This window comes from Stomoxys calcitrans, chromosome 4, assembly GCF_963082655.1.
Source record: "Stomoxys calcitrans chromosome 4, idStoCalc2.1, whole genome shotgun sequence".
Taxonomy (NCBI): domain Eukaryota; kingdom Metazoa; phylum Arthropoda; class Insecta; order Diptera; family Muscidae; genus Stomoxys; species Stomoxys calcitrans.
In genome coordinates, this window is record NC_081555.1 from 49,221,452 (window position 1) to 49,249,164 (window position 27,713).

The 27,713-nt window shown below is 40.8% G+C and overlaps 1 protein-coding gene across 1 annotated transcript in view; it reads right to left on the reverse strand.

Annotated features, from left to right (window-relative positions):
- The window catches only part of LOC106088619 (tyramine beta-hydroxylase), an 89,711-nt gene that overhangs the window by 25,472 nt on the left and 36,526 nt on the right, over nt 1-27,713 (reverse strand). The window contains exons 3-7 of the mRNA XM_013254214.2: nt 14,530-14,888; nt 14,258-14,406; nt 8,600-8,991; nt 3,388-3,554; nt 57-239 (exon numbers count right to left, since the gene is read on the reverse strand). Coding sequence (XP_013109668.2) covers nt 57-239; nt 3,388-3,554; nt 8,600-8,991; nt 14,258-14,406; nt 14,530-14,888 — 1,250 coding nt within the window. The remainder of the gene's footprint in view (nt 1-56; nt 240-3,387; nt 3,555-8,599; nt 8,992-14,257; nt 14,407-14,529; nt 14,889-27,713) is intronic.

Below are 27,713 nucleotides of genomic sequence, written 5' to 3' on the forward strand. Positions count from 1 at the left end.
ATTTCATATTCAGCTGAAAGGACACGAACGATATTTGCATTCTGAGAAAAACTTACCGGTAAAACACGTGGTTTGTAATGCAAATTTCTCATTTCCTGGAAATGATGTGAATAATAATCATCGCGGTTTAGTTCACGTAATTCCTCTGAGCCACGAAAATGTCGCGTCAGTATGCGTACTCCGCGCAGGTGGGTATGCAGCTGGGAACCAAAAACGACTATGCCTGTTGGCGGAAGAGCCTAAAAGAGAGAACAAAATTTCAACTGTAAAGATTTTTCAAAGGAAATAATGTGTTTAATTCTTAAGGCAGGCAAAGTAATGTAAAACAAAAATTTCAATTACAGCTTGCATTGCTATTCTCAGAAGCCTGATGTACCGGATACTTTGGCAAAATCATTTCTCCCACATATACAATATTATTCGGACTTTATTCTTCAACTTAAGACTTGGGAGTGAAGTGGTAAAAAATACAAATCATTCATGGCTCCAATCGACGCAAAAATTCTAAATTATTACAATGAAGACATGTACGATAATGTGGCCAGTCCAGCATATTCAGATCTTCACATTATCATACACGTTGCTTATCCTACTATTTGCAACCTCTTCCTGTTATCCTAACTTAATTTCTTAATATGGTTACCGTATTATCAAAGCACTAATAAAAATGATCTAGGTTAGGTTGAAAAGAGGGTGCAGATATTAATCCGCCCCATACCACTATGGACATACACCTATGCCAGTAATCGGCTTGTTGTGCGCTCTAAAAACTATAAAAAGAAAATTTTAAAGTTAGGAATTCCGTGCTACTTACAAAAACCTTTAATTGTTTTCAATACCACTCCCCTAAGTTGGTTCATGTCTGGTATTGTGTCTCTACCTAAGTGCCGGTATCTGTTAAACGCGAAAGCCGGGCAATGACAAAGGAAATGCTCCTTCGTCTCCCCGCGTAATTGAGGTGTCACCACAATACCAATAGCTATACTGACCTCCTTCTTGCTTCCTTTCAGTAATAGCATCGTCTTCTCACGATCGGGATCCCCTCCTAGAATTTTCGCCGTCCTACCGACCGTTTCGCTGTTCCATAATGTTGCATGCGCATTCGTCGCCCACTCCCTTAACTCGGACTGCGTCGTCCCGAAAGGCTTCGGGTTAACCAAGTTTATTGGCGGCTGTCCTCTGGCCTTCAAATCGTCTGCCCTTTCATTTTCCCTTACTCCGTTATGGCCCGGCACCCTAACGAAGTGGATTTTCCCATCCTCAGAGAAGGCGTTAATCTCCTTTTTACACTGCAAGACTGTTCGTGACCTTACCGTCCTGGTTGTTATTGCCTTTCTGGCAATTTTACTGTCAGTAAAGATGTTCACACTCGACGTCCTCGCTTTGCTCCCGTAGTGCGCCACACGTTTAGTCTTGGCCAAACTTGCCACGGAGACTTGATCAATGCCAACCACAAAGAGAGTTGCTTCCTCCTTCTTCTCCCAGTGGAAGACCTCCCACTTTTCTGCAACTAAACCTTCGTTTTGCTTGCCCATGAATCCTAACATGCTTTCCGTCGCAAATTTACTGCCTCATCCCTTGATGAAGACTGTAGCCTAAGTGAACTGGGGGATATCCATCTTTCTCACCAAGTCGAGCTTTACGTCCTCCCAGCGAGCGTGAAAGCCTCTGATGAGCTGTTTGACGGTATCAATACATTCCGCCCCTCTAAACTCGCAGCTCATCATTTGTATGGGTGGACCCTCTACAGAGTTGCACACATGTTCAAAAATCCGATCGTTAACCTTGGGACCGATTATCTGGTGAAATCCTACCGTATGTACAGCCGATATTAATGACTGCATAAGTCAGCTCATCTCTGTTGTGCTTCCTCGCCACTCTGGCATAAGAGGTTGGCTCCTTACCATTCTCAGCGACCATATTCCCCTTCCGTGATGGCTGTGGCTTCCTTTTGGAAGTCACAGTCTTTCATGAAGACTCAGGAGCCGTGCGTGCTTCCTTCGTTCCTGTTCTAACTTTGTCTGGCTCCGCAGGACACTGTCTGGAGTCTCCATTGCGGGATGGCTGGCTTGGTTTTTCCAGAGTACTTGAAAGCGGGGAGCTCTTTTTCTTCTTCAGCATTTTAGCAGTGTTCTGCTCTTCGGGAGATCTGATTCTTTTTCCAGCTTCCGTAGAAGTGCCTGGAATGTCAGTTCTATCCCTACCAGCATGCTGCACTTTCGCCCGATTAAGATGCCGGTACATACTCCTCTGTCTCCTTCGTCGTGCACCGGATCGCTTTCTCGGTCTGCTTGTGAGCTTAGCAAAGCCATCGGTCACTTCTGCCGTCATCCCGATGCCCTCATCTCTCGATTCGGCTGTGATGACTGTTTCACACCGTCGCTGTCTGAATCCGAGTCAGAAACACAACCTTTAATTAAAGGCTGGGTACGAAACCTCTGCATCCCTTTGGTTTATCCGTCTCTTCCTCATTAATTAGTCTGACGACTAGTTGTGCGCTTCAAACATTAGTCTCGACTACAGGTGCCAAGTCACCCACACCTATAGAAGGGGGAGACAACACGCTACGGTCTGACGCCACCACAGCAGATGTTGAGTCTTTGGAGTCCATTTCTAGCCTACTCCAAAAGGCTTTAAATTTTTTTTTCGCAATAGGTAGTACCTACTTTTTTATTTGAAAAGCTAAACAAAAACACGTCCGCTTCACTCAAAAAACTAAAATTATCTAAGTTCGAGACAAGTCACATGCTATAGCAAATAATGCGGGGCATTGCCGTTTGAACCTAACAGGGGAGGGTCATTTCTTTTAGTAACCGATTTCTATAAGACTTTTATCTAAGCTATTAGATCTAAAAAAAGAAATGGGAATTTTCTACACTATAATTATTTGATCAGATATTGTTCTGTTTCATTGAGAATGGGAAAATTGCCATTTATTGTTCTACTTTCAATTGATTATCGTCAATTATGACAAATTCATCTGTACAAAGAAATGCTGTGGTAAGTATTACCAAAATGGTTTAATTTGATTAAGACTTCTCTCTGACAAGCCATTATTCACGGTTACCACAGTTACACAGATTTTCATGTTCCCAAATATTTCAAGCGTTAAATGAATGATTCACACGAAACATTTTAGAAAATCAGTTAGGTGTGAAAATGTTTGTAAGCAAAGCAATTTTCAAAGTACACATGACTTATTCAGGCCACAATACAACCAACATCAAACTACCGGGAATTCACCAACGACCCTTCCATCTTTCTGTAATACTCAACACACCCACTTCACTCCCAATCACTGCCGCGCATTGATAAACGAACATGGCAACAGCAACAAAACCGATTTGGGGACTACTTGAGCACTGAACATTGGCGTGTTGTACTTACCAATTCTGTGCATTCAGCAATGCAATAACCACTCAAAGGAAATGCCACTTGACCAGGTGGTATGGCCATTTTGTCGGTGTACTCCAGGCCCAATTCCATTACGCCCGCATCGAATTGCCTCAGTTTTGAGACCATCTTAATGCGCAGTCCTGAACTATCGACATGACCTGTTAAGTAGATGGAAAATAAATCACAAGGCATGAGAGATACGATCGTAAAATAAATGAAACGAAAGCAAAATTAATGATGATGTCTTGTTTTTGCTGTGAGCACGGAATTAAGGAAGATGTATGGCCAAATTAAGGTTACACTTGGAAAAAACAAATGCTGCCGAAAAGTTGAAATTGCAACGGAACAAAGGACGAAAGAAGAAATATAATGAAAGGATGCATAGTGGATGCAAACATGGTATTCTCTTTATTCATTATCATCCATTTGCAACTCATCGAGATATTGAACACTCACAAGTGGAAAAACTCATGCCCTCCATCTTTATACCCATCATCGGAGAATGGAGGTTTACTCATTTTGTCATTCCATTGCAACACATCGAAAAATCTATTTCTGACCATATAAAGTATATACATACTTGATCGTCGTAAAAATCTAAGACGATCTAGCCATGTCCATCCGTCTGTTCCTGTGCCGTCTGTCTGTTGAAATCACGCTACAGTCTTTAAAAATAGAGATATTGAGCCGAAACTTTGCACAAATTATTTTTTGTCCATGGGCAGGTAAAGTTCGTAGATGGGCTATATCGGAGTATATCTTGATATAGCCCCCATATAGACCGATCTGCTGACTAAATGTCTTAGGCTCATTAAAGCCACATTTATCCGATTTCTGAAATTTGGTACAGTAAGTTGTGTTAAGCCTCTTGACATCCCTCTTCAATACGGCCCAGATCGGTTCAGATTTAGATATAGCTGCAACATAGACCGACCTCTCGATTTAAGGTCCTTGACCCATTAAAGCCACATTTATTAACCGATTTCGCTACAATTTAGGACAGTGGGTTGTGTTAAGCCTCTTGACACACTTGTTCAATACGGCTCAGATCGGTTTAGATTTAGATATAGCTGCCATAAAGACCGATCGCTCGATTTAAGGTCTTGGGTTCATAAAAGGCGCATTAGTTGTTGTTGATTTTGCTAAAATTTGGGACACTAAGTTATGTAAGGCTTCTCGACATCCCTATTTAATTTCGCCCAGATCGGTTCAGATTTGGGATAGCTGTCATATATACCGATCTCCTTATTTATAATTTTGGTTCTATAATAGGTTAATTTACTGTCCGATTTCACAGAAATTTGGTATAGCGTGCTATATAAGACTCCTCGACATCCCTGTTGAACAGGACCCAGATCGGTTCAGATTTTGATATAGCTGCCATATATTCCGATATCCAAATTTAAGATTTTCGGCCCATAAAAGGTGAATTTATTAACAGATTTTGCTGAATTTGGGCACAATGAGTTGCGTTAGGCTCCTCAATAGTCGTGCCGATTATGGTTAAGATCGGTCGATACTTGAATGTAACTGCCATATAGAACGATCTTTCAATTAATGGTGCTGGGCCCATAACAGGCGTATTTATTGTCTGATTTCGCTGAAATTTGGTATAGCGAGTTGTGTTATGTTAGACTCTCGACAAGATCCCTGTTCAGATCAGTCCACATTTGGATATAGATGCCATATATACCAATCTCCCGATTAAACGTTTTAGGCCCATAAACGGTGAATTTTTTTACCGATTTCGCTTAAGGGCCTAACACAACTCACAGTCTAACACAACTCACTGTTCGGCGAAATCGGGCAATAAATATGCCTTTTATGGCGCCAACAGCCTTAAATCGAGAGATCGGTCTATATGGCAGCTATATCTAAATCTGGACCGATCTGAGCCAAATTGAAGAAGGATGTCGAAGAGCATTACACAACTCACTATCCCAAATTTTAGCAAAATCGGATTATAAATGTGGAATTTTTGGGCCTAAGACCCAAATCGGAGGATCGGTCTATATGGGGGCTATATCAAGATATAGTCCGATATAGCCCATCTTCGTACTTAACCTGCTTATGGACAAAAAAAATCTGTGCAAAATTTCAGTTCAATATCTCGATTTTTAAAGACTGTAGCGTAATTTCAACAGACGGACGGACATGGCTAGATCGTCTTAGATTTTTACGCTGATCAAGAATATATATACTTTATAGGGTCGGAAATGGATATTTCGATGAGTTGCAAACGGAATGACAAAATGAATATACCCCCATCATTCGGTGGTGGGTATAAAAATTCTAAGTACATCAAAAGGTATTAAATCGGTCGTGGGGTACTACAGTACTCTTCGGGTGGAAAAAGTACTTAAGTACTGAACTTTCCATGCCTGTGTCGAAGTCAAACGTTCAGTTAGGTTAGGTTAGGTTGAAAAGAGGGTGCAGATATTAATCCACCCCATGCCACTTTGGACATACACCTAAGCCAGTAATCGGCTTGTTGAGCGCTATAAAAACTATAAAGTAACCACTAAAAAGAACACTCCCCTAAGTTAGTTCATGTCTGATATTGTGTCTCCACCTAAGTACCGGTAACCGTACTTGGAACAGTTGTTGAAAGTCATAACAAAACACTACATGCAAATCGCCAAATCGGACAAAAATCGCGGCTTATACAGACTCAAGAAGTAAAATCGAGAGACGATAAAGAACATATATATACTTTATGGGGTCTTAGACGAATATTTCGAGACGATACAAACGGAATGACTTGATTAGTATACCCCCATCCTATGGTGGTGGGTATAAAAATTACCTATATCTTGATATCAAACCCTTTATACTGATTTCCCAATAAGAAATCATCAGTTTATAAAGTCGTATTTCTGACTCAATTTCAATGAACAACCGTGCCGAGTTTGAATAAAGCGATTTCCCATTTAAGTGTTTGAGCCCAGAAAGGCGCTTTAACTACCCAAAATCGGATAATAAATGTGACTTTTATAGGCATAAGACCCTAAGTCGGAGGATAGGTCCGATCTGGACCGATCTGAGCCAAATTGACGAAGGATGTCGAAGGGCCCAACACAACACACTGTCCCAAATTTCAGCAAAATCGGACAATAAATGTGGCTTTTATTGGCCTAAGATCCTAAATCGGCGGATCGGTCTATATCGGGGCTATATCAAGATATAGTCCATCTTCGAACTTAACTTGCTTATGGACAAAAAAAGTTTCAGCTCAATATCTCTATTTTTGAAGATTGTAGCGTGATTTCAACAGACAGACGGACAGACAAATGGACATGTCTAGACCGTCCTAGATTTTAACGCTGATCAATAATATATATACTTTATAGGGTCGGAAATGGATATTTCGATGTGTGCAAACGGAATGACAAAATGAATATACCCCCATCCTTCAGTAGTGGGTATAAAAAGACCAATGTTTTGTTATACACAATTGAACAATGACTTGTACTTTTTAGTATTTGGTCCAAATCGGATCATATTTCGATATAACTGCTATGGGACATAAGGTATGAATTTTTCACCGGATTTTGACGAAAGGTGGTTTACATATATACCCAAGGTGGTGGGTTTCCAAAGTACGGCCCGGCCGAACTTAATGCCTTTTTACTTGTCGTCGTTACACTGAGTATATGGACAATTAGTATGGACCGAATTTGGCCATATTTGTATGCAGCTGCCAAATATGCTTGTTTTCCGACTCAAGGCATAGAACGTACAAAAACCGCATTTCCTACCCAGATTTACGAAATACGGAAGGGATCAAAACTTACGCCGTTTTTCTTAAATTTATAACAGTAACATTTATCGTTTTAATCTGTACTCCTAACGAATACACAAAAACAGCATGAAGTAAATTAGTTTTGAGTTATTCCCAGCGATTTTTTCTGCAATTAACTTGGTATTTACGTATTGGTGGTATGTTCAGTCTACCAACCTACCAAGAGGATAAAAACTTACCAATTTTGGTAGGAACCTACCAAAAACGGCAACACTGGTCATGTACGGTCCATATGTATCTGTAGATCTATTTCTTACATAACTGAAAATTTCATTCAAAGAACGTCTCAAATGCGATCCATGGTGGAGGGTATAAGATTTGGCCCATCCGAACTTAACGCGCTTTCTATTGTTAAGATTAGTTCTTTGTACCCCATTATTTCACAACAGCAATACTTTGAACCAAATTTCGAAATTCTAGATCTATCTGTTCGCCCTGTGCAAAGTTAAACTATTTCGTACCTTTTTAGTTTTTAGTAGTTGGAGGCCACCGTAGCATGTCCGCCTATGACGCTGAACGCCTGGGTTCGAATCCTGGCGTGACCATCACAAAAAAATTTCAGCGGTGGCTTTCCCCTCCTAATGCTGGCAACATTTTTGAGGTACTATGTCATGTAAAACTTCTCTCAAAAGAGGTGTCGCACTGCGGCACGCAGTTCGGACGCGGCTTTAAAAAGGCGGCCCCTTATCTTTGAGCTTAAAACTTGAATTGGACTGCACTCATTGGTATGTGAGAAGTTTGCCCCTGTTCCTTAGTGGAATGTTAATGGACAACATTTGCAATTACCTTTTTAGTCCACAAACTAATTTAATTACCCAGTTAAAATTGCCATAGTGTACCTAAGTAACAAAATTAAAGCTCTAGCTGAATCCATAAAAAAGTACCAAATAGTACTCCTTGCGGCACTAGGTATGTTTTCTCTGTTTATTTTTTTGCTCCCAACTTTATTTATTTTTACTGCCTAACGTACGAATATCACCAAACCACGTCATGCATATGACCAAAGACCGACATGTGTGCCTAATTTCATGATTCTAGCCTTGCCGTTTGAGCTGGACGTTGATATATCTATACTATACGGAGAGGGTAGAGTTCAGCGAGTTTGAAAATAAATTTCATTAGTCTTTTAAACGAAGTTTTAAAATTTTTACCACACGGATTTTTAGTTTATTTAACACCAGCTAAAAATTTTTTTTAACTCTCAAATACCCACAAAACCTTTTCTTTTTCTTATTTTTTTTTACTGTAACTTTAACCACCTGGAGCTAAAACCATTTTTCATGAAATGGTATTTCAAATTAGTTCCTACCCAAGCACTTTATAGCCCATACCACTGCCATGGGCGCCTTTTTCATCTGCAATCCTATGAAATAAATTACACTTTGACATGACGATACCTACCTTTCTCCAATTCCGGATTATTGAAGTGCACCTCCAAGCGAATGTAAGGATTGTAAGCCTTGCCGCCAATGGGCAAACCCGTCTCCGGGGGATATGTGAATGTGCTGGCTCCCATAGCCCACAATGCAATAACTTTCGAGCACACTTTTGCCTCGGCGGGCATTTGCTGACAATCGCCATTGTATAGCGGAATCTCCACGTCCCAGTCTGTTTCGCAATGGAAGACTTCCATGTGATGGACGATTCCTGGTGTCGTAATGATGGGCTCAAATTGAACAATGTGATGCTTTTGTTGCAGGAAACTGTCAAGCTTTTGTATATGACACCAGTAAGTGGTTTCTTTGTCAGGCACTGTCACTTTATTGAGTGTCACTTCGACTTGTTTCAGGTCACTTTTTGTGCCATATAATGGCGATGCAAGATGGAAATAAAGAATAAAGAATTGTAAATGATATAAATACAAGTTTGTTCGAGAGGGATTTAAAGAGAGGAAGACAAAACCGATGAAAGGATAAGAGGAAAACTTCTGTGGTTGGAAACCAAATAAGTTTGTGAGAATAATTTTTCAATGATGTTTTATTCCGTTTATGCTTTTTGACCTACAAAACCCGAACACGAATGCCTGGGAAAGTGGACATTATGGCAGAAGAGTGACACAAATGGAAAACAGAAGAACTTTAATTGTTTAAATAGGTAATTTTTTGTGTATCAGAGATATATTTTGTTCAGGACTAAAGAGCATTGATGCTCGATATCTATGGAAAATCCAGGAAGTTATAACTATAAAACAATTAATTAGGCAAACTCGATTTAGGATAACCTACACCAAAGTGCAAAATACACCAAAGCAAAATAAAAATTTTGCGCATGAACATTCCACTAACGAATAGGGGCAAACTTCTCACATATCAATGAGTGCAGTCCGATTAAAGTTTAAGCTCAATGATAAGGGGCCTTCTTTTTATAGCCGAGTCCGAACGGCGTGCCGCAGTGCGACACCTCTTTGGAGAGAAGTTTTACATGGCATAGTACCTCACAAATGTTGCCACCATTAGGAGGGGAAAACCACCGCTGAATTTTTTTTTTTGTTTTTTTTGATGGTCTCGCCAAGATTCGAACCCAGGCGTTCAGCGTCATAGGCCGACATTCTAACCTCTGCGCTACGGTGGCCTCCAAAAAAAAAATACACCAAAGAGCAAAATTAAAAAACGAGTTAAGTTCGTCCCGACCGAATCTTAAGGACATGAGCCTGCATTACAAACTATATTTCAAACAAATCGAATTACAATTGAGGATTGTAGCGGCTCTATATATGTACAAGTTGAGTCAGAATGAGGGAAATAACTCTTATTTGTTGTCTTATTGCGCTTGAAGAAGGTTCTAGGTTCACCCTAAAAGAAGGTATTTAGAAGACGAAAAGGAGGTGGAGAAACACAAGAGATGACGATACATCATACCAAACTTCTGCCCAACTACCAAATCAAACTTCTGTCAAACCAACAAAATTAAAGCTTCTAGGAACCGAACATGGATGATCGAGAGACCGGTTTACATGGGAGCTATATCAGGACATAAACTGATATGGATAATATTTGGCACATTTGTTGGTAGTCGTAACAGAACAGCACATGCAAATGAGCCAAATCGGTCAAAACTTGCTGCTTTTAAGGGCTCAATAAATCAAATCCGGAGATCGGTTTATATGGCAGCTATATCAGGTAATAAACCGATTTCTACCGTACTTGGCACACTTGAAGGTAGTCGCAACGGAACACTATCTCCAAGGTTTTAGTCAAAGCGGTCAAAAATTACGGCTTTTAAGGGCTCAAGAAGTCAAATCGGGAGAACGGTTTATATAGGAGCTATATCAGGTTATAGACCGATTTGCACCGTACTTAGCACACATGAAGGAAGTCATAACGGAAAACTATCTGCAAAGTTTGAATCAACGCGGACAAAAATTGCGGCCTATAAGGGCTCAAGAAGTTAAATCGGGAGAACGGTTTAAATATGGACTAATCAGGTTATAGACCGATTTAGACCATACATAGCACAGTTGTTGGAAGTCATAACGGAATACTATCTCAAAAGTTTTGGTCAAGTCATAACAGAACACTACATGCAAAATTCAAGCCAAATCAGACAAAATTTGCGGCTTTCAGGGGCTCAATAAGTCAAATTGGGAGATCGGTTTATATGGCAGCTATATTATATTATAGACCGATTTGGACTGTACTTGACACAGTCATTAGAAGACATAACAGAACACTACATGCAAAATTTCAGCCAAATCGGACAAAAATAGCGGCTTCCAGGGGATCAAGAAGTCAAATCTGGAGATCGGTTTAAATGGGAGCTATATCTAAATCTGAACCGATATGGTCCATTTGCAATCCCCTATTACCTACATAAATATTAAGTATACGTGCAAAATTTCCATCGGCTAGCTTTATGCGTTCGACCGCTTTCGTGATTTCGGCGGACGGACAATTCTAGATCGACTCAGAACGTCGAAAAGACCAAGAATATATATATATTCTTTATGGTGTCTTAGATAAATATTTCGAGGTGTTACAAAAGGTATGTCTAGAATAGTCTACCCCCAGATAGGGAACCAGGCAGACCGGTAAGAAATTCTAACAGATGTGAGTATTGTCAAGTCAGCCAATTCAGGCCTTTACAATACTATGGAATAAGAATGAGACTAAGTGCCCGAAAGGGTATTGAGGCAAAGAAAGAGGCATTCATCCATTATCACGCGTATCTTTTAACTTCTCCTCGACCCACTCCAACTCTTCTCACATACCCTGCAGAAGTTTGCCTCTCACTCGTCCAATGCGAAGTCAAAGTCCTGACGTTGCCAAGACAAGTCAAGACTCTTATCCATAGTCTATTCATACATCTTCAGCCCCAGGAAAGTGACGTTTGCCTTTGCCAAACTGCAACCAACTGATGCCGTAGCACGATCTGTGCCAAGAAGTGATCCATTCCTGACCAGCTCATTGGCTGCTTCGTCTCATCGCTGCTTCGGCTGCCAACTCTTGATAACCCGGGGAGCTTCGAAGAAGCTCTTTTCACCACCTAACCAGTCACGTTAGGTTAGGTAAGGTAAGGTTAGGTCAAGTTTAAGTGGCAATCTGCCATCAGACTCACTTAGACGTTTTCGTCCATTGTGATACCACAGGAACAGAATAAGGAAGATGCCTTCTAGTTCCTACCGTTGAACCATCCAGATCGCCTTCAAAAGCCCAACAATTTGCGAATGTTCACATCCGCTAAATCAGACGAGTTCTCAAAGAAATGAGAAACTAAAGTGGAACTCCTTCTGAGTGCCAGTGCGTGACACACACACGGAAGTTGTTCCATAGTCTCTTCTTCTTCGATATTCTCACAGCCTCTGCAAAATTCGTTGCTGGCAACCTTCAGTCTGTCAGCATATTTTACGATTAGATAGTGATCTGTCATGACGGACACAATGACTGAGACGTCTGTTCTAGCCAGTGACAGCATAGCGGTCGACTTCTATAAGTCTAGATTAGACCACACAGTTTTAGAATTCTCACATCCCCCTCTTTGTGACCATCTATCATTCGTTGTCCTTCGGGCCATTGTCCTGAAAATTTAGCTTACATGTCGCTAAAGGCATATCCACAGATTCAATTTTCCCTAGAATGTGTAAGGTAGTTCCTAGTGTCTCAAGCTCGTCCGCTTTACATTTGTCTGGGATATCTATGTGGCCCGACACTTAGAACAGGTGAATTTTAAACTGTTCAGCCATCTCGTTGAGAGATCTGCAAAAGACGATGGCGGTTTTTGTGTTCGTTCCCCAGGGATTTAATGGCCGCCTGGCTGTCTGAGAAAATATTTATGTTAGTTGTCCTTTTGAGATTATATCTAAGCCATTCCACCACTTCGTTAATTGCAAGGATCTCCGCTTGATACACACTGCAGTGGTCGTGTAACCACTGCACCCCAAAGCCCACCTGGTCGTTTAGTTTGGAACTATCCGTTTAGAAGTCTATGTAACTTCTATTACCAGGGATATCGTAGTTCCAAACGGTTCTATCAGGAATAGTGGTATAGTACTTTTTATCAAGAAGCAGCTCAGGTAGGGTGTAATCCACACTGCCTGGAACATCAGACATTGTGTCAGGGATAATACAGTGTCCGCAGCCGCCACATGACTAAAGTGAAAGCTCCCTTAGCTTCACGGCAGTGGTCGCACAAACAGCTGTGATGCACAAACATGCCATCTTTTGGATCCGGTTAAGTATTGAACAGTAGGTGAATTTTTGAAGCGCTAAAGTATAAGAGACATTACACCTCCTTGAAGTGTTCCTCTGCTGACCCATCTTTTTTGATCCACAGATCCCAAACATGCCGTAATGCATCTTTTAGTAAGTAAATTATTAATAAACTTTCTTACGGTAGAGTTGATGCCTAGAAACTCTAATTCATTCAAGATTGACGTCAGTTTTACGTTATTGGAAGCACCTTCAATGTCAAGAAATGCTACCATAGTATATTCCATGACAGCGAGAGAAACCTCTATATAGCCGACTTGGCCGTGAACGGCTGTTTCGGTGGATTTGCTTTTACTATATGCATGCTGCTGCTGAGACAGGCGATATCCAGAGATCTTTGTCCTAAGATATGTTTCTATCAACCTCTCAAGAGTCTTCAGCATAAAGGATGACAAACTAATAGGACGAACATCCTTACCATCTTTCGTGTCTTCTTCCTACTTTTGGGAATGAAAATTATCTTCGCGTCCCTCCAGAGTATTTTTCCCTAGCAGAGTATATCTCCCTAAGCCAAGGCACCAGTCTATCAGACAAAGCTTGTAATTCAACCGGTGATACATCATAAGGGCGAGGCGACTTAAAGGAGTCGAAACTTCTTATCGCCCAAGGGAATTTGGGCTCAGAGAAAATTTCCCTAATAACCTGCGACGAATGCATACCAGCGACAACCTCTTCTGGCTCTACTTTGTTCGTTGGAGAATTTTCCGGGAAATGTGTATCAAAGAGTAGTTCTAGTGTTTCCTCTGAATATACCCCGCCGTAATAGGTCTCGAGAATAGAATCTTTTCTAGCCTCTAGGCATCAAATGTATCCTCCACGGAGCTTCAGAATTCTACCCAGGATTTGTTCTTAGCCTTTCTCAGCTCGGCCTTATATTTTCTCAGCTCAGCCTTATAGATGTCCCAATCGTGTGGTGCTCTTGTGGCTTTCGCCCTGTTGAAGAGTTTTCTGCAGTCCTTCTTTAGACCAACCAGCTCTAGGGTTCACCATGGCTGTCGCTGTTTGCCCCATGGCTTGGCACTAGGACATGCTGACACAAGCGAGTCATTCAGGGCCTTCGTGATCCGCTTGACCATTATGTCTATATTCTTTGCAGTTGCCACCTCCTTCTCTGGTCTAGAACGGATAGACATCAGAGAATAGGCTGTTCTTCTGAATAAACTTTTTGAGCTTATAAAAGGGGTATTCATTCTGATTTGGATAAGATACACATGTATCGTTCAGACCGAAATTTAAACATTTTAAGCGATTTGAATTGGTGTTTTAAGATTTTAAAAAATCTTAAAACAAAAGTTTTAAAACTATGTCACATTAAGTTTTTTATATAAAAATTTTTCATTATAGACATACTTACGTTTCTGGCACAAGAATTTTATCTGCCCTCAGCAGTTGCATCATTTTAACGCCCGACTCTTGTGTGGATACATTGGGAAATGGGAATTGATAATCCGTTAATTCCAATTCATTCTCCCCTCTTGCCCACATGATGTACATTGTGCCTTCCTGTCGACAACAAAATAGAGATTGAAAGAAAATTAATTACCTTCATTAATTAGCCAAACACATCTGTTTTCGTTTCAATGCCAAAACTCCTGCGGAGCTTTTGCTAACCTCTCTCATACTTACATGGAAGCGAAAGTCCGAAGGATCACATGTATCGAATTTCCTCTTAAACGCCAACGTCGATTCATCCATTTTGAAAAGCACGCAATCCTGTTGATAGTCCTTGTGCACATACTTGCCATCCGAACTGGTGTAGGTATCCGTCACGACATTGAAAAATCCATTTTGATTCTCGAAAAAACAAACATCAGCATCGCCCCTGTTACCGCGCTTAGAGAAGCCCAGATAGAACCATCGATGTTGTTCGTTGAAGGCATTTTGCAGGTGGAATAACACTTCCTGTTTGTACCAATCCACCATCCAGCTGAGCTTGATTTCTTTATTGTCCAATAGAATTTCATGGAGTTTCGTATCGGAGAGGCCTGCAAGGAAAATGCAAAGAAAGCCCATTAGAGCATTAAACAACAATCTACCCGTTGTGCTACTAAATAATATTCCCCTTCTGTTCCATAAACTAATGTACAGAAAAAACAAGTGGAAGCATGCTAAGTTTGGCCGGGCCGAATCTTATACACCCTCCACCATGGATCGCATTTGTCAGGTTCTTTTCCCGGTATCTCTATATAGGCAAACAGAGGATAATGAATGAAATTTTCTATGCCATACTTGGCTATGATGTTGGTGAAAGTCATTGCACAAAATTTCAGCCAAATCGGGTCAGAATCGGTAGACGGGCTTATATGGGAGCTATATCAGGTTACAAACCGATTTAGACCATACTTGGCATAGTTGTTGGAATCCATAACAAAACACGAAATATTTCAGCCACATCGGATGAGAATTACGCACTGTAAAGGCGCACGAAGTCAAGACCCCAGATCGGTTTATATCAGATTATATACCGATTTAAATCAAACTAAGCACAGTTATTGAAAGTCATAACAAAACGCTACGTGCAAAATTTCGGCCAAATCGGATAATGTTTGCGCCCTCTAGAAGCTCAAGAAGTCAAATCAGTAGATCGGTTTATATGGCAGCTATATCATGATATGGACTGATTTAGGCCACACTTGACACAGTTGTTGAAAGACATTCCAAAACATTATGTGCAATATTTCAGCCAAATCGGATAAGAATTGCGCCGTCTAGAATTTCAAGAAGTTAAGAGCTAAGATCGGTTTATATGGAAGCTATATTAAACCATGGACCGATTTGGCCGATTACAGTCCCAACCGACCTACACTAATAAGAAGTGTTTGTGCAAAATTTCAAGCGGCTAGCTTTGCTCCTTCTATAGTTAGCGTGCTTTCGACAGACAGACGGACGGACAGGCGGACGGACATGGCTAGATCGACTTAAAATGACATGACCATCAAGAATATATAAACTTCATGGGGTCTTTGAGGCATATTTCGAGGTGTTACAAACGGAACGATGAAGTAAGTATACCCCCTTCCTTTGGTGGAGGATATAATAAATAATAAAGAATTATTTTGCCGTTTGCTACATCTTTGAAATCAGCGACAGCAGGAAACCCGTTATTGGTATCAAGCAGAGGTGAACATGCAAATTTATTATTTGTTTTTCTTCAATGTTATTAAGCACTGTGTGTGGCTAATACATTTTCTAATGGCTAAATCTTAACAATATTCAAGAATAACATTCATCGAGGAGATTTATAAGTGATGGTATACTTGACTTTGAAAACCGCTAAAAACGAAGATGTTGTTCGAAGTTTGGCACACCGATGGATACCAAACATTCCCTCAGGACCTGAATCAATACTTGGGAGGCTAAGGGACTGTAATTCCAATTTTTTAACCACCGACTGGAAGATTGGTAGATTGGATGAGACTGAGTGGGACCGGAGACATGCAGTTTCTCAACAATCTGAAGGAGTTGTATCCTACGGCTTCAACAATTTGAGACTGAAGGTTTACAGAAGCAGTGGGGTTAACGAATCAGGAGACGACTCAGCAATTTGTAATAAAAACTTATCTGAGGAACTATCTACCACATCTCAGAAGTCTAGCGGGTTGCAGGAGCCTGAAAATCCCCCTGCCAGACAAAAGGAGAAGGCGTCAAAACGGGACCTGACAAGCCCTGTGAGGGTGGGTCATTCTGTTGGATTTGACGCAAGGTGTGCGCCAGCGGGAAAGAACGGAATTCAAAAGGTAATTGACAGCAGCAGCTAGTGAAGTATCTTTGTAGGAATCGTTCACACTGCAAGTGTCCTGTGTCTTGGGGAAGAGTGGTTTTTCAACTGCCCCTAGATGCGTAAGGCAACTCATAATGACAAAATCAAACGAATCTTGTGAGGATGAACTCCTGGGCGCCTTAAAGATAAGGCTAACGCAACAGTGGTGGAAATTCTGAATCCTGACTGTGGTCTGGTTTCTGTTGATAAATCTTCACCATATTAAGGTTGCTTTAGTGGCACCAAAGGTCCATCGGATGGCAGTAGGTTTTGTCGTGGTTCTTATCCACGAAACGCGGGTGTGTGGGGGAATAGTTTGTGGATAAAGAATTCCCAGATTTAAACTATTCAAGGGTAAAGGAAATGGGAGACACAGAGAAGAGTAGTCTTAATGTTTTTCTTTCTCATCGCTAAGCACTGAAGATTCAGTAGTAGCCAGACTTGAAATAAATAGGTATCATTCTAGCTGGCTTCTCTATGTATGACACACGATTCAGAGATGCAACCTTCAAACCTTCAGTTGCTGGTTGAAGTTGCTTCTGTAGGGAAGAAGAGCCTCATTGTAGGAAGTGATGGCAATGCACACCATCAGATATGGGGAATTTCGGATATCAGCGAAAGTGGTGAGCTTCTTATCGAATATATTGTAAGTTGCAATCTGGCGATTTGTAATAAAGGAAATAAAGCGACCTTTATTATTAAAAATCGGCCGGAGGTATTCCAATTCATATTTGTAACGGAGAATATCAACGAGAGGATATGTGACTGTGAAGTGTTGGATGACCACAGCTTTTCGGATTATCGTTATATTAGTTTCAGCCTTGGAGAAAATAATGCAGAATTGTGGGACCAATTCTAAACAGAAGAAAGGAGAATTGGGACACAAATTCAGCTCGTCTATCCCTTCTAGACCAGAAAAGGAAGTGGCAATTGTGGAGGATATAGACATAATGGTCCAACGGATCACGAAGGCTCTGAATGACTCGCTTGTGTCAGCATGTCCTAGTGCTAAGCCAAGGGGCAGACAGCGGCCGCCATGGTGGACCCCAGAGCTGATTGGTCTAAGGAAGGAAATCCTATTCAACAGAGCGAGAGCCACAAGAGCACCACACGATTGGGGCATGTTTAAGGCTAAGCTAAGAAAATATAAGGGCGAGTTGAGAAAGGCTCAGAACAAATGCTGGGTGGACATCTGCAGCTCAGCGTAGGATACGTCTGAGGCCTCTAGTCTAAGGAAGATTCTGTCCTCGAGACCTATTACGGTGGGATATATTCAGAAGTCAGAGAATGCATGGACAATGTCTAGTAAGGAAACACTAGAACTACTCTTTGACACACATTTCCCGGAAAACGGATAACGTGGCACCTGAAAAGTTTGTCACTGGTATGCCTTCGTCTAAGATTTTTGGGGAAATTGTGTCTGATCTGAAAATCTTTTGGGCGATAAGTTGTTTCGACTCCTTTAAGTCGCCAAACCCTGACGATTAACATCATTGGTCGAATTACAAGCTGTGTCTGATAGACTGGTTAAGGAGATATACTCTGCATGTATCAGAAAGTCATATATGCCTGTGAGATGGAGGGACACGAAGGTCATTTCATTCCGAAAGCAGTAAAATCTTTCCACATGAAGGCGAAAGATATTCGTCCTATTAGTCTGTCATCCTTTATGTTGAAGACTCTTGAGAAACATATCTTAGGCCAAAGTTCCCCGGAGATCGCCTATCTCGGCAGCAGCATGCATATAGTAAAGGCAAATCTACTGAAACACCCCACGGGAAATGTGTAGTCAATTGCTCCAAATATATCGGTCCTAAACTGTCACAGGACACATCATACATTGAATGAAAAGTTTTTATTGTCATAACTTATGATTCTTAATTATTTTTTTTTTTAAATATCGCTTAATTATTGTTAAAAGTTGATTTTCCGTTAAATATATTTGCTAACTAATGTTATCTTCCTTAAAAATACTTGCAAAGTATACTCATCCTTTTCGAACTTTCCCAGGACCTATCCTACGGTGCTAGAATGGTGGCAATTCGTCACCTCGAGTTAGAAACCCTTATAAAATTGACAGGTTTTTTCCATGTAAGGGAAAAAGAACTGGGACCGGTCCCTATCACCAGAGGACCTATTCCGTGACAGGTTTGGGACCTGTCCCATTTCCTGTAGGGCAGCCCTTCACGACCAAGGCTAAATAGGGGGCTACATAGAGGGTTCTCTCGCTGTCAAGGAATATACAAGGACACCATTTCTTGACATTGAAGGTGCTTTCAATATTAAAAAACCGATCAATCATGAAGGAGTTGATATTTCTGTACCGTAAAAAAGTTTATTACTAACTTACCAAAAGATGCATTACGGCAGGCTTGAGATCTGTGGAACTAAAACGATAGGTGATGTACTGTCTCCTCTACTTTGGAATATAGCCTTTAACAATATATTATAGTCTCTGGAAGAAAAAGCTGTAAAAGTAGCCAAGTCATCAGCATGGCAATTGTAGTTAGGAAAAGTTTCCCAGCACTTAAAGATATAAACTTCAGGAAGCTCTATGTGCAACAGTGAAGTGGGCTACCGAAAGTGGTCTAGGTGTAACTCAGTGCAAGACAAAAGTAGTTCTTTCATTAAGAGATACAAGTTACCTACAGTGGCACCTGTCTCCTTGGGTGGAGAGAATTTTCCATTTAGAGAAAGCGCAAAATACCTGGGTGTTTTGCTGGAAAGGAAATTGAACTTCAAATCAAACATTCTGGAAAGGGCAAGGGAGGCTATTCTTTTCCTATACACCTGCAAAAGAGCCATTGGGAAAAGTTGAGGGCTTAGACCGCGTGTAATGCATTGGGTATATACTGCAGTTGTCAGACCTATAATGCTATATGGTGTTGTGATCTGGTGGACGGCACTTCAAAAGTCCACCTTCTGTTCAATAGTAAACCACATCCAAAGAATGGTTTGTTTGTGCATCACAGCCGCACTGAGGAAGACATCATCTGGTGCACCGAATTTAATGCTCATCTAAGCTCCTAGATATTGTGGCTAGACAAATTGCAGCGAGAGATTTCTCTTTGGTTATGTGGCAGCTACGGACACTGTTTTAATCTGATACAATATCCGATATTCCAGGCAGTGTGGATTACACCCTACCTGAGCCGCTTTTTGATAAAAAGTACAGTACCACTATTCCAAATAGAACCGATAAATATCTTCTCAGAAAGCCAAGCAGCCATTAAATCCCTATATAACGTATTTCTGAACACAAAAACCGTCTTTGACTGTCGCAGATTTCTCTACGAGATGGCTAAATAGAAGGAACTAGAACGTATCTTCCTTCTGCTGTTCCTGTGGTACCACAATAGACGAAAACCTCTAAGTGAGCCTGATGGCAGACTTCCACTTAAACCCAGCCTAACCTTAGTCGAGAATTGAAATGCCGGGATCGGTTTAAATAGGATTTGCATCTTTTTGTGGGGCTATCAAGGCGTGAGTTGGCGTAGGTATTGGATTAATAGAGAGGATGCAGTGTACGCACTGGCGGATCTATTGGAGAATTACAAGGCAGACATTGCGACTTGTAGGGGCTGATGAATTCATATCGGGAGATCAGTTTATATGGCAGCATTATCCAAATCTGAACCGATATGACCCATTTACAGTTTCCAAGGATATAGATCAAAGGCTAGATTTGCGCGTTCGACCGCTATCGTGATTTCGACAGTTGGTCGGACGGAAGTACGGATGGACATAGCTAGATCGTCGCAAAATATCGAAACGATTAAGAATATATACTTTATGGGGTCGCCGGCCAATATTTCGAGGTTTAACAAATAACTAATTTAGTGTAGCCCCATCCTATAGTGGTGGGTATAAAACTGCAGAGCTGATTTTCCTAATTTCTTCACTAACCACAGGCCATTGAAGAACAATTTCAAGAGTAAACATCAATAGAAAAATTAAACACTACCCTCCTTATATTCCCTTAGCTTGTTGCTTCAAAGTTTTTGAATTGCTTTTTCTTTTTTTTTTTTGTTATGAACGAATAAAAAAAATTCCGCAAACCACCACCTCGCCCTTCCAACATTTGAGGCATCAACCATCCAAAACTAACAAAATCAAACTGTCTTCCTTTTGTTTTGTTTACCATAAGCTTCAGGCGATTCCATCGTCCCACCGAAATACCCCCATTCAATTAAGTGAGACCAATTAAATTACAAAACCATCTTGTGCCGCTTTATTGACACGAAAGCTTAACAACTTTATTTGTTCGGCAATTTTTTGACAAATTAATAACAACGATTAAAATTGAAGAAACAACAAAATGAATTAATTTCTTTAATTGACCCATAGCACGTGGCAACACACACAACAATAACAACACACGCAACTCATGCGACCCATGGGAAGATATTGGCAGGGGTCTTATATTCCAAGGCCCTATTGAAACGAGGTCACTTTGAGACAGACGGATTGACTTAGAATGTCATGGATGTTATACCCAAACCTAGAGTGGTGGATATAAAAACGGCAGAGCTGATTTTTCTAAAATTATTCGGCGCACAGTAAAAATAGATTACTTAATTTTTATACTCGGGTATTAATAACAAAAATATAAACAAGTAAAAAGACGTTAAGTTAGGCCGGGCCGAACTTTGGATACCCACCACCTCGGGAATATATGTAAACCACATTTCATCAAAATCTGGTGAAAACTGCATACCTTATGTCCCATAGCAGTTATATCGAAATATGATCCGATTTGGACCAACTAATAATAAGTACAAGTCATTGTTCAACTGTGTATAACAAAATATTGGTCTTTTTAGTAGCTATATCTAAAAATAAACCGATCTGAACCATATACAACATGGATGTCGAAAAGCCTAACATAAATCAATATGTTAAATTTCAGTTTAATCGGATTATAAATGCGCCTTTTATGGGGCCAAGATATTAAATAGAGATATCGGTCTATATGGCAGCTATATGCAAATCTTGATCGATCCAGACCAAATTGCAGAAATATGTGGATGGGCTTAACTCAACTCTCTGTCCCAAATTTCGGCAACATCGTACAATAAATGTGCCTTTTATGGGCCCAAAACATTAAATCGAAAGATCGGTCTATATGGCAGCTATATCCAAATCCAGACCTATCTGAGTTAAATTGAAGACGAATGTCGAGGGGCCTAACACATCTCACTCACATCGGACAATAAATGCGCTTTTTATGGCCTCAAAACCTAAAACCGAAGAGATCGGTCTATATATCCAAGTCTTGACCGATCTGTGTCATAATGCAGTAGTAAATCAAGGGGCTTAACTTAACTAACTGTCCGAAATTGCGGCGCCATCGGACAATAAATGCGCCTTTTATGCCCCCAAAACCTTACATCGAGGGATCGGCCTATATGGCAGCTATATCCAAATCTGATCCGATCTGGGCCAAATTGAAGAAAGATGTTGAAGGGTCTCAGACGACTCGCTGTCCTAAATTTCAGCAAAATCGGATATCAAATGTGGATTTTATGGGCCTTAGACCCACAACCGGAGGATTGGTCTATATGGAGGCTATATCAAGATATAGTCCGATGTAGCCCATCTTCGAACTTAACCTGCTTATGGACAAAAGAAGAATCTGTGCAACGGAATGAAAAAATTAATATGCCCCCATCGTTTGGTGGTGGGTATAAAAAAGGGACAGGGTTGTACTAATCTAGTCATTCTGTTTTTTACACCTCGAAATATTGATATGCGGACCCATATAGAATCAGCGAGCTGAATCTGGGCAAGGTAGTCAACGAACATAATCGGAATTTGTTGCTGGAACACTTGGAGCAATGTAACTTAGGCACCAGTCTGGGCAAGCTGTGATCTACGATCCATCTACGATCCGAAGAGATGCGGGAGTGACAGGGTAAGAAGGAGAGCCATTCGACGTATTCGTGTTTTCCTAGCCGATGGACAGCCATCACAATTTAGCGTGGGCGAAGTTACGAATATCACCCGTGGCGCCAAATCATCCAAGTCGTTGGGGCCCGACGGAATCTCTACACCGAAGGCATCCATCCAACTTGTAAGATGTAGATGTAGATCGATCCGTGAAGTGAATATAGATTTGGATCATTACCTTGTTGCAGCAAAGGTTCGCACCCGTTTAAATATGGCGAGAGAGTACGATCTAACACTGCACGGAAGTTAAACATTGAAAAGCTGCAAACACAACAGATGGTAACGGCATTATTCACTCGACTAACCCAACTGCTTGATGAAAGTACTCTTTGTACCGATGATATAATGGCGCAGTAGCAATCCATTGCCTTTGCATGGAAAATGCCGCGAAATCCATACATGGGTACCAGAAGCCTCCCCAAGAAACCCATGATACGCCCGAGCGTGTCGAAATGCTATTGTAGCCAAGAATGGGGCAAGAAAAGCAACCCTGCAATCAGTAGCAACGCGTCAGATGAAAAAAAAGGTATCGGGAGAAAAGGAAAGAGGATAAACATCTCTTCCGCAGAATAAAGCGGAAAGGAGTCCGGAAATTCTACCAAAGAATCAAAAGAAACAAAGAATCATAGGAAAAGTAGGAAATCGGATGTGCTGAGGACATTTTACCATGCTGCAAGTGTCCAACGCAGGTGGCGAAGTGGATACCGCGGAACCAATCCCTGATGATGGTTTACCTCCTAGACAGAATGAGGTCCATGTCACAGTGACTCGACTGAAGAACAACAAGGCAGCAGGAGCCGATGGTTTGTCCGCAACTGTTTATGAGCAGAGCCGACACGCTGATAAGGTTTATGCATCACCTTGTCTGGCTAGAAGAACACATACCCGAAACTCATCATCCTATGTCCCATACACACGAAAGGAGACAAGACGAAATGTGTCAACTACAGATGAATAAGCTTACATCGCATACAAGATACTTTTGAACGTACTGTGTGAAAGATTAAAATCAATGATATAATATGGTCCTATCAATGTGGCTTTAAACCTAGTAAATTCACCATATACTAGATAATCACACTCCACCAAATCCTGGAAAAGATCCGAGAAGGACAGCTCAACTCTTATCATCTCTTTGTTGACTACAAAACCGCCTTCGACAGTCTTATACGTTCAAAGGTATTTCAAACCATGTCTGAGTTTGGTATCCCTGCAAAATTAATAAGACTCTGCAGGATGACACTTGCTGATACACGTTGCTCACTTAGAATAGGAAATAATCTCTCCGAGCCATTCAACACCAAACGAGGTTTCAGACAGCTTATCGTATGATCTCTTTAATATCCTAATGGCGAAGATTATACAGATGCAGATATGAATAGATATGAACCACTACTCACAAAAAAACACATGCTACTTGCCTATGCCGACGACATCGATATCATAGGTCATTCTCCAGAAGTAGTAACTGCAGCCTTTGAAAGAATCGAAAGAGAATCAGTGAAAGTGGGTTGGCAATTCCCAAAATGCCTTGTACATCTGAGAAGATAACGAAAATGGAGAAAGTTGGGAACCACAACATTGAGATAGTCAGCAACTGTAAATACCAGTTTTGAAATAAATCGAAGAATAATACTGGCAAACATATGCTACTTTGGATTAAGTAAGCAGTTTAGAAGCAAGGCCACCTCTCGACAGACGAAGATTGCACTATACAAGACACTGATACTACCCGTGTTATTATATGGATCCGAGGTATGGGTAAAGCAGACGAGGCAGTGCTTGGAGTGTTTGAGAGAAAGATTCTTCATAAGGTTTATGGACCAGTTTGCATTGTTGGAGCGTATTGTCCTCGTATGAACCAAGAACTGTATGAGCTGTTTGACGACATTAGCATAGTTAAACGTATTAAATACAACTGTTGCGTTGGCTCGGTCATGTTGTCAGAATGGATGAAGAAGCTCCAGCGAAAGAGTCTTTTGAAGGCTATCACGGTGTAATACGCAAACCGGTACGACCAAAAGCCCGATGGCCAAGTGGTGAAAGACATCTCGAACCTTGGTTTCAGAGTTTATAAGAGGCGAAGAAGATCGAGACGCTTGGAAAGCTATTCTAAATTTGGCCAATAGGAGAAGTGTTCTGTCATAGCCAATTAAAGTAAAAAAGTAAAATATCTTCCACATAGGAATAACTCGATTATCACCATCAAGGGCCCTAGCCGCAAGTGAGCCCTGGCTCAACATAAAGTTACTTGGCATCTGTATACAAAACAAGGCCTTTGCCATAGCTACGTTCATTTCGGAGGGTCGCGTGCTTCATGTCCCGCCCACACACACAATTGAAATTGGCGTCGAAATTGAAATTGTGTAACGTGTGACTATTGTTGTTTGCTTCCCATATATCATAACGCAATTTTTTGCTTCATAACACAAAACGTTAAACGCAATATATTGGCTAGCGGGTTTGCGGCCTTCAGCACCCATTGGCTATCCTCTCTCTTGAGAGTCAACAGGACCAAATGTGGGAGTTATGACTTACAATGTGGGGTTTTAATGGTCACACATGATGCGCTTAAAAAAAGGCTTCGATTATTGCGGGGGAAGCAACAGCAGCTGACTGCATGATGAATATTTTATCTTACGACCATGATAGAAGATTGTATCGATTGATGGCATTGATGCCAAATAAATGCACAATACTTTAATGTCTTAAGGTCTCCCAGAGAATATTTAAGGAAATTCCTCCCAAATTTTAAAATTCTAAGTGATACCATAAAACACAGAATTTACGAACTAACCTACATTTGGTTCTTTTCTTGTATTGCACACACATATTCCCAAGACTTTTCTCCAACATTTATTTTATGTCTTGTATGTCTTGCAGGCTTTTGAACTTCGTTATTGAATTTACAACTATGAGTCACGCAAACTATTCATGAAACAACACTGAAGGCTCCCCACACGCTTCTATTTTCGAAGTTAGTTCAGGAGTTAGTGATAGCTTAAATTTAAAGCTAGAAACAACTGTACAATGTAATCACAGAACAAAGTTCAAAAATTACCTTTGTTTAAGAATACGGCATGTTATGTAAAAGTGTATGTGAGCGTAAGTACATATACGAGTCATTGACTTCATACAAAATAAACAAACAGAGTGAATTGCAAAAAGGAATCAAGTTTTTTATTATTAAGCCTGACAGGGAATCCAACCAGAAGACAGTTATTTACTTCATGAAAAACAAAAAGGTTGAGGTTTGTATGTAATTGCCAAGAATAAAAACATTCAGTATGATTGATGGAAATCCCTTTTATTTAGCATAATTTTAAAGGGTTGAGAAATACAAAATTTCCCCCCCTTCCTAAGATCAAAGAGGACGTCTACTATTCTATCATATTTGTATACCCTACACCATAGGATGGGGGTATACTAACATCGCCATTCCGTTTGTGACACATCGAACCCCATGATATTCTAAGTCGATCTGTCCGTCCGTCTGTCTGACTGTCTGTGGAAAGCATTCGTACTTTCGAAGGAGTAAGCCAGGCGCTTGACATTTTGCACAACTACTTCTTACTAATGTAGGTCAGCTGGGTTTGTAATTGCGCCATATCGGTCCATATTTAGATATAGCTCCCATATAACCCAATCTCCTGATTATACTTCCTGAGTCTCTTACTTTTACTTTACTTTAATTGGCTATGACAGAACATTTGTTCAACTAGCCGAACGTAGAATAGCATTTCAAGCGCCTCGATCTTCCGCGCTCATGTTATAATCTCTGACACCAAGTTTCGAGGTGTCTCCCACCACTTGATCTTTCCATCGGGCTTTTGGTCGTCCCGCTTTGCGTGTACCACCGCGACAACATGACCTATCCAACGCGACAGTTGTATTTTGATACGTGTAACTATGCTATCGTCGTCATTTAGTTCATACAGCTCGTGGTTCATGCGACGCTAATACTCTCCATTAATGAAGAATCTTTCTCTCAAATATACCAAGCACTACCTCATCTGCTTTCAGAAGTACCTATGCCTCAGAACCATATAACAACACGGGTATATCAGTGACTTGTATAGTGCAATCTTCTTCTGTCGAGAGGTGGCCTTGTTTCTAAGCCGCTTACTTACTCCAAATTAGCATCTGTTTGCCAGTATTATGCAAAATGCAAATTTTGCCCATGAACATTCCTCTAAGAAAAAAGGACAAACTTTTCACATATCAATAAATGCAGTCCGATTCAAGTTTAAGCTCAATGATAAGGATCCTCCTTTTTAAAGCTGAGTCCGAACGGCGTGCCGTTCTCTCTTTAGAGAGAAGTTTCTCATGGCATAGAACCTCACAAATGTTGCCAGCATTAGGAGGGGTAAACCATCGCTGAAAATTTTTTCTGGTGGTCTCGCCAGGATTCGAACCCAGGCGGACATGCTTACCTCTGCGCTACGATGGCCTTCGCTTTATCTTAAAACTAATGTCATTCATTTCAGTTACGGTGGTGCCGAAGTAGATAAAGTTGCTGACTAGCACAAAGTTGCGATTCCCAACTTTCTCCATTTTCTGTATCTGCTCGGTTGTATAAGGCTTTTTGGGAGTTGAAACCATCCATTTCGTCTTATCTCCATTTACTGCCAGACCCATTTTCAATGACTCTTTTTCGATTCTTTCAAAGGCTGTAGTTACTTCTTCCGGTGACCGACCTATGATGTCGATGTCGTCGGCATGTGTTCTTTTGTTATCAGTGTGCCATATCTATCCACATCTGTAACTCGTATAACCTTTTCCAGCAGGATATTAAAGATATCACACAATAGGCTGTCTCCTTGTCTGGAACCTCATTTGGTATTAAATGGTTGCAAGAGATTCTTTCCTATTCTTACTGAGGAACGCGTATCAGCAAGTGGCATCCTTCATAGTCTTAATATTTTTGCAGGGATACCAAACTCAGACATGCCTTGAAATATCTTTTAACGTAAAGGGGTATCGAAAGCGGCTTTGTAGTCAACAAAGAGATGTAAGGTGTTGATTTGTCCTTCTCTGGTCTTTTCCAGGATTTTGAGCAGTGTGAATATCTGGTGTAGGATGGATTTGCCAGGTCAAAAGC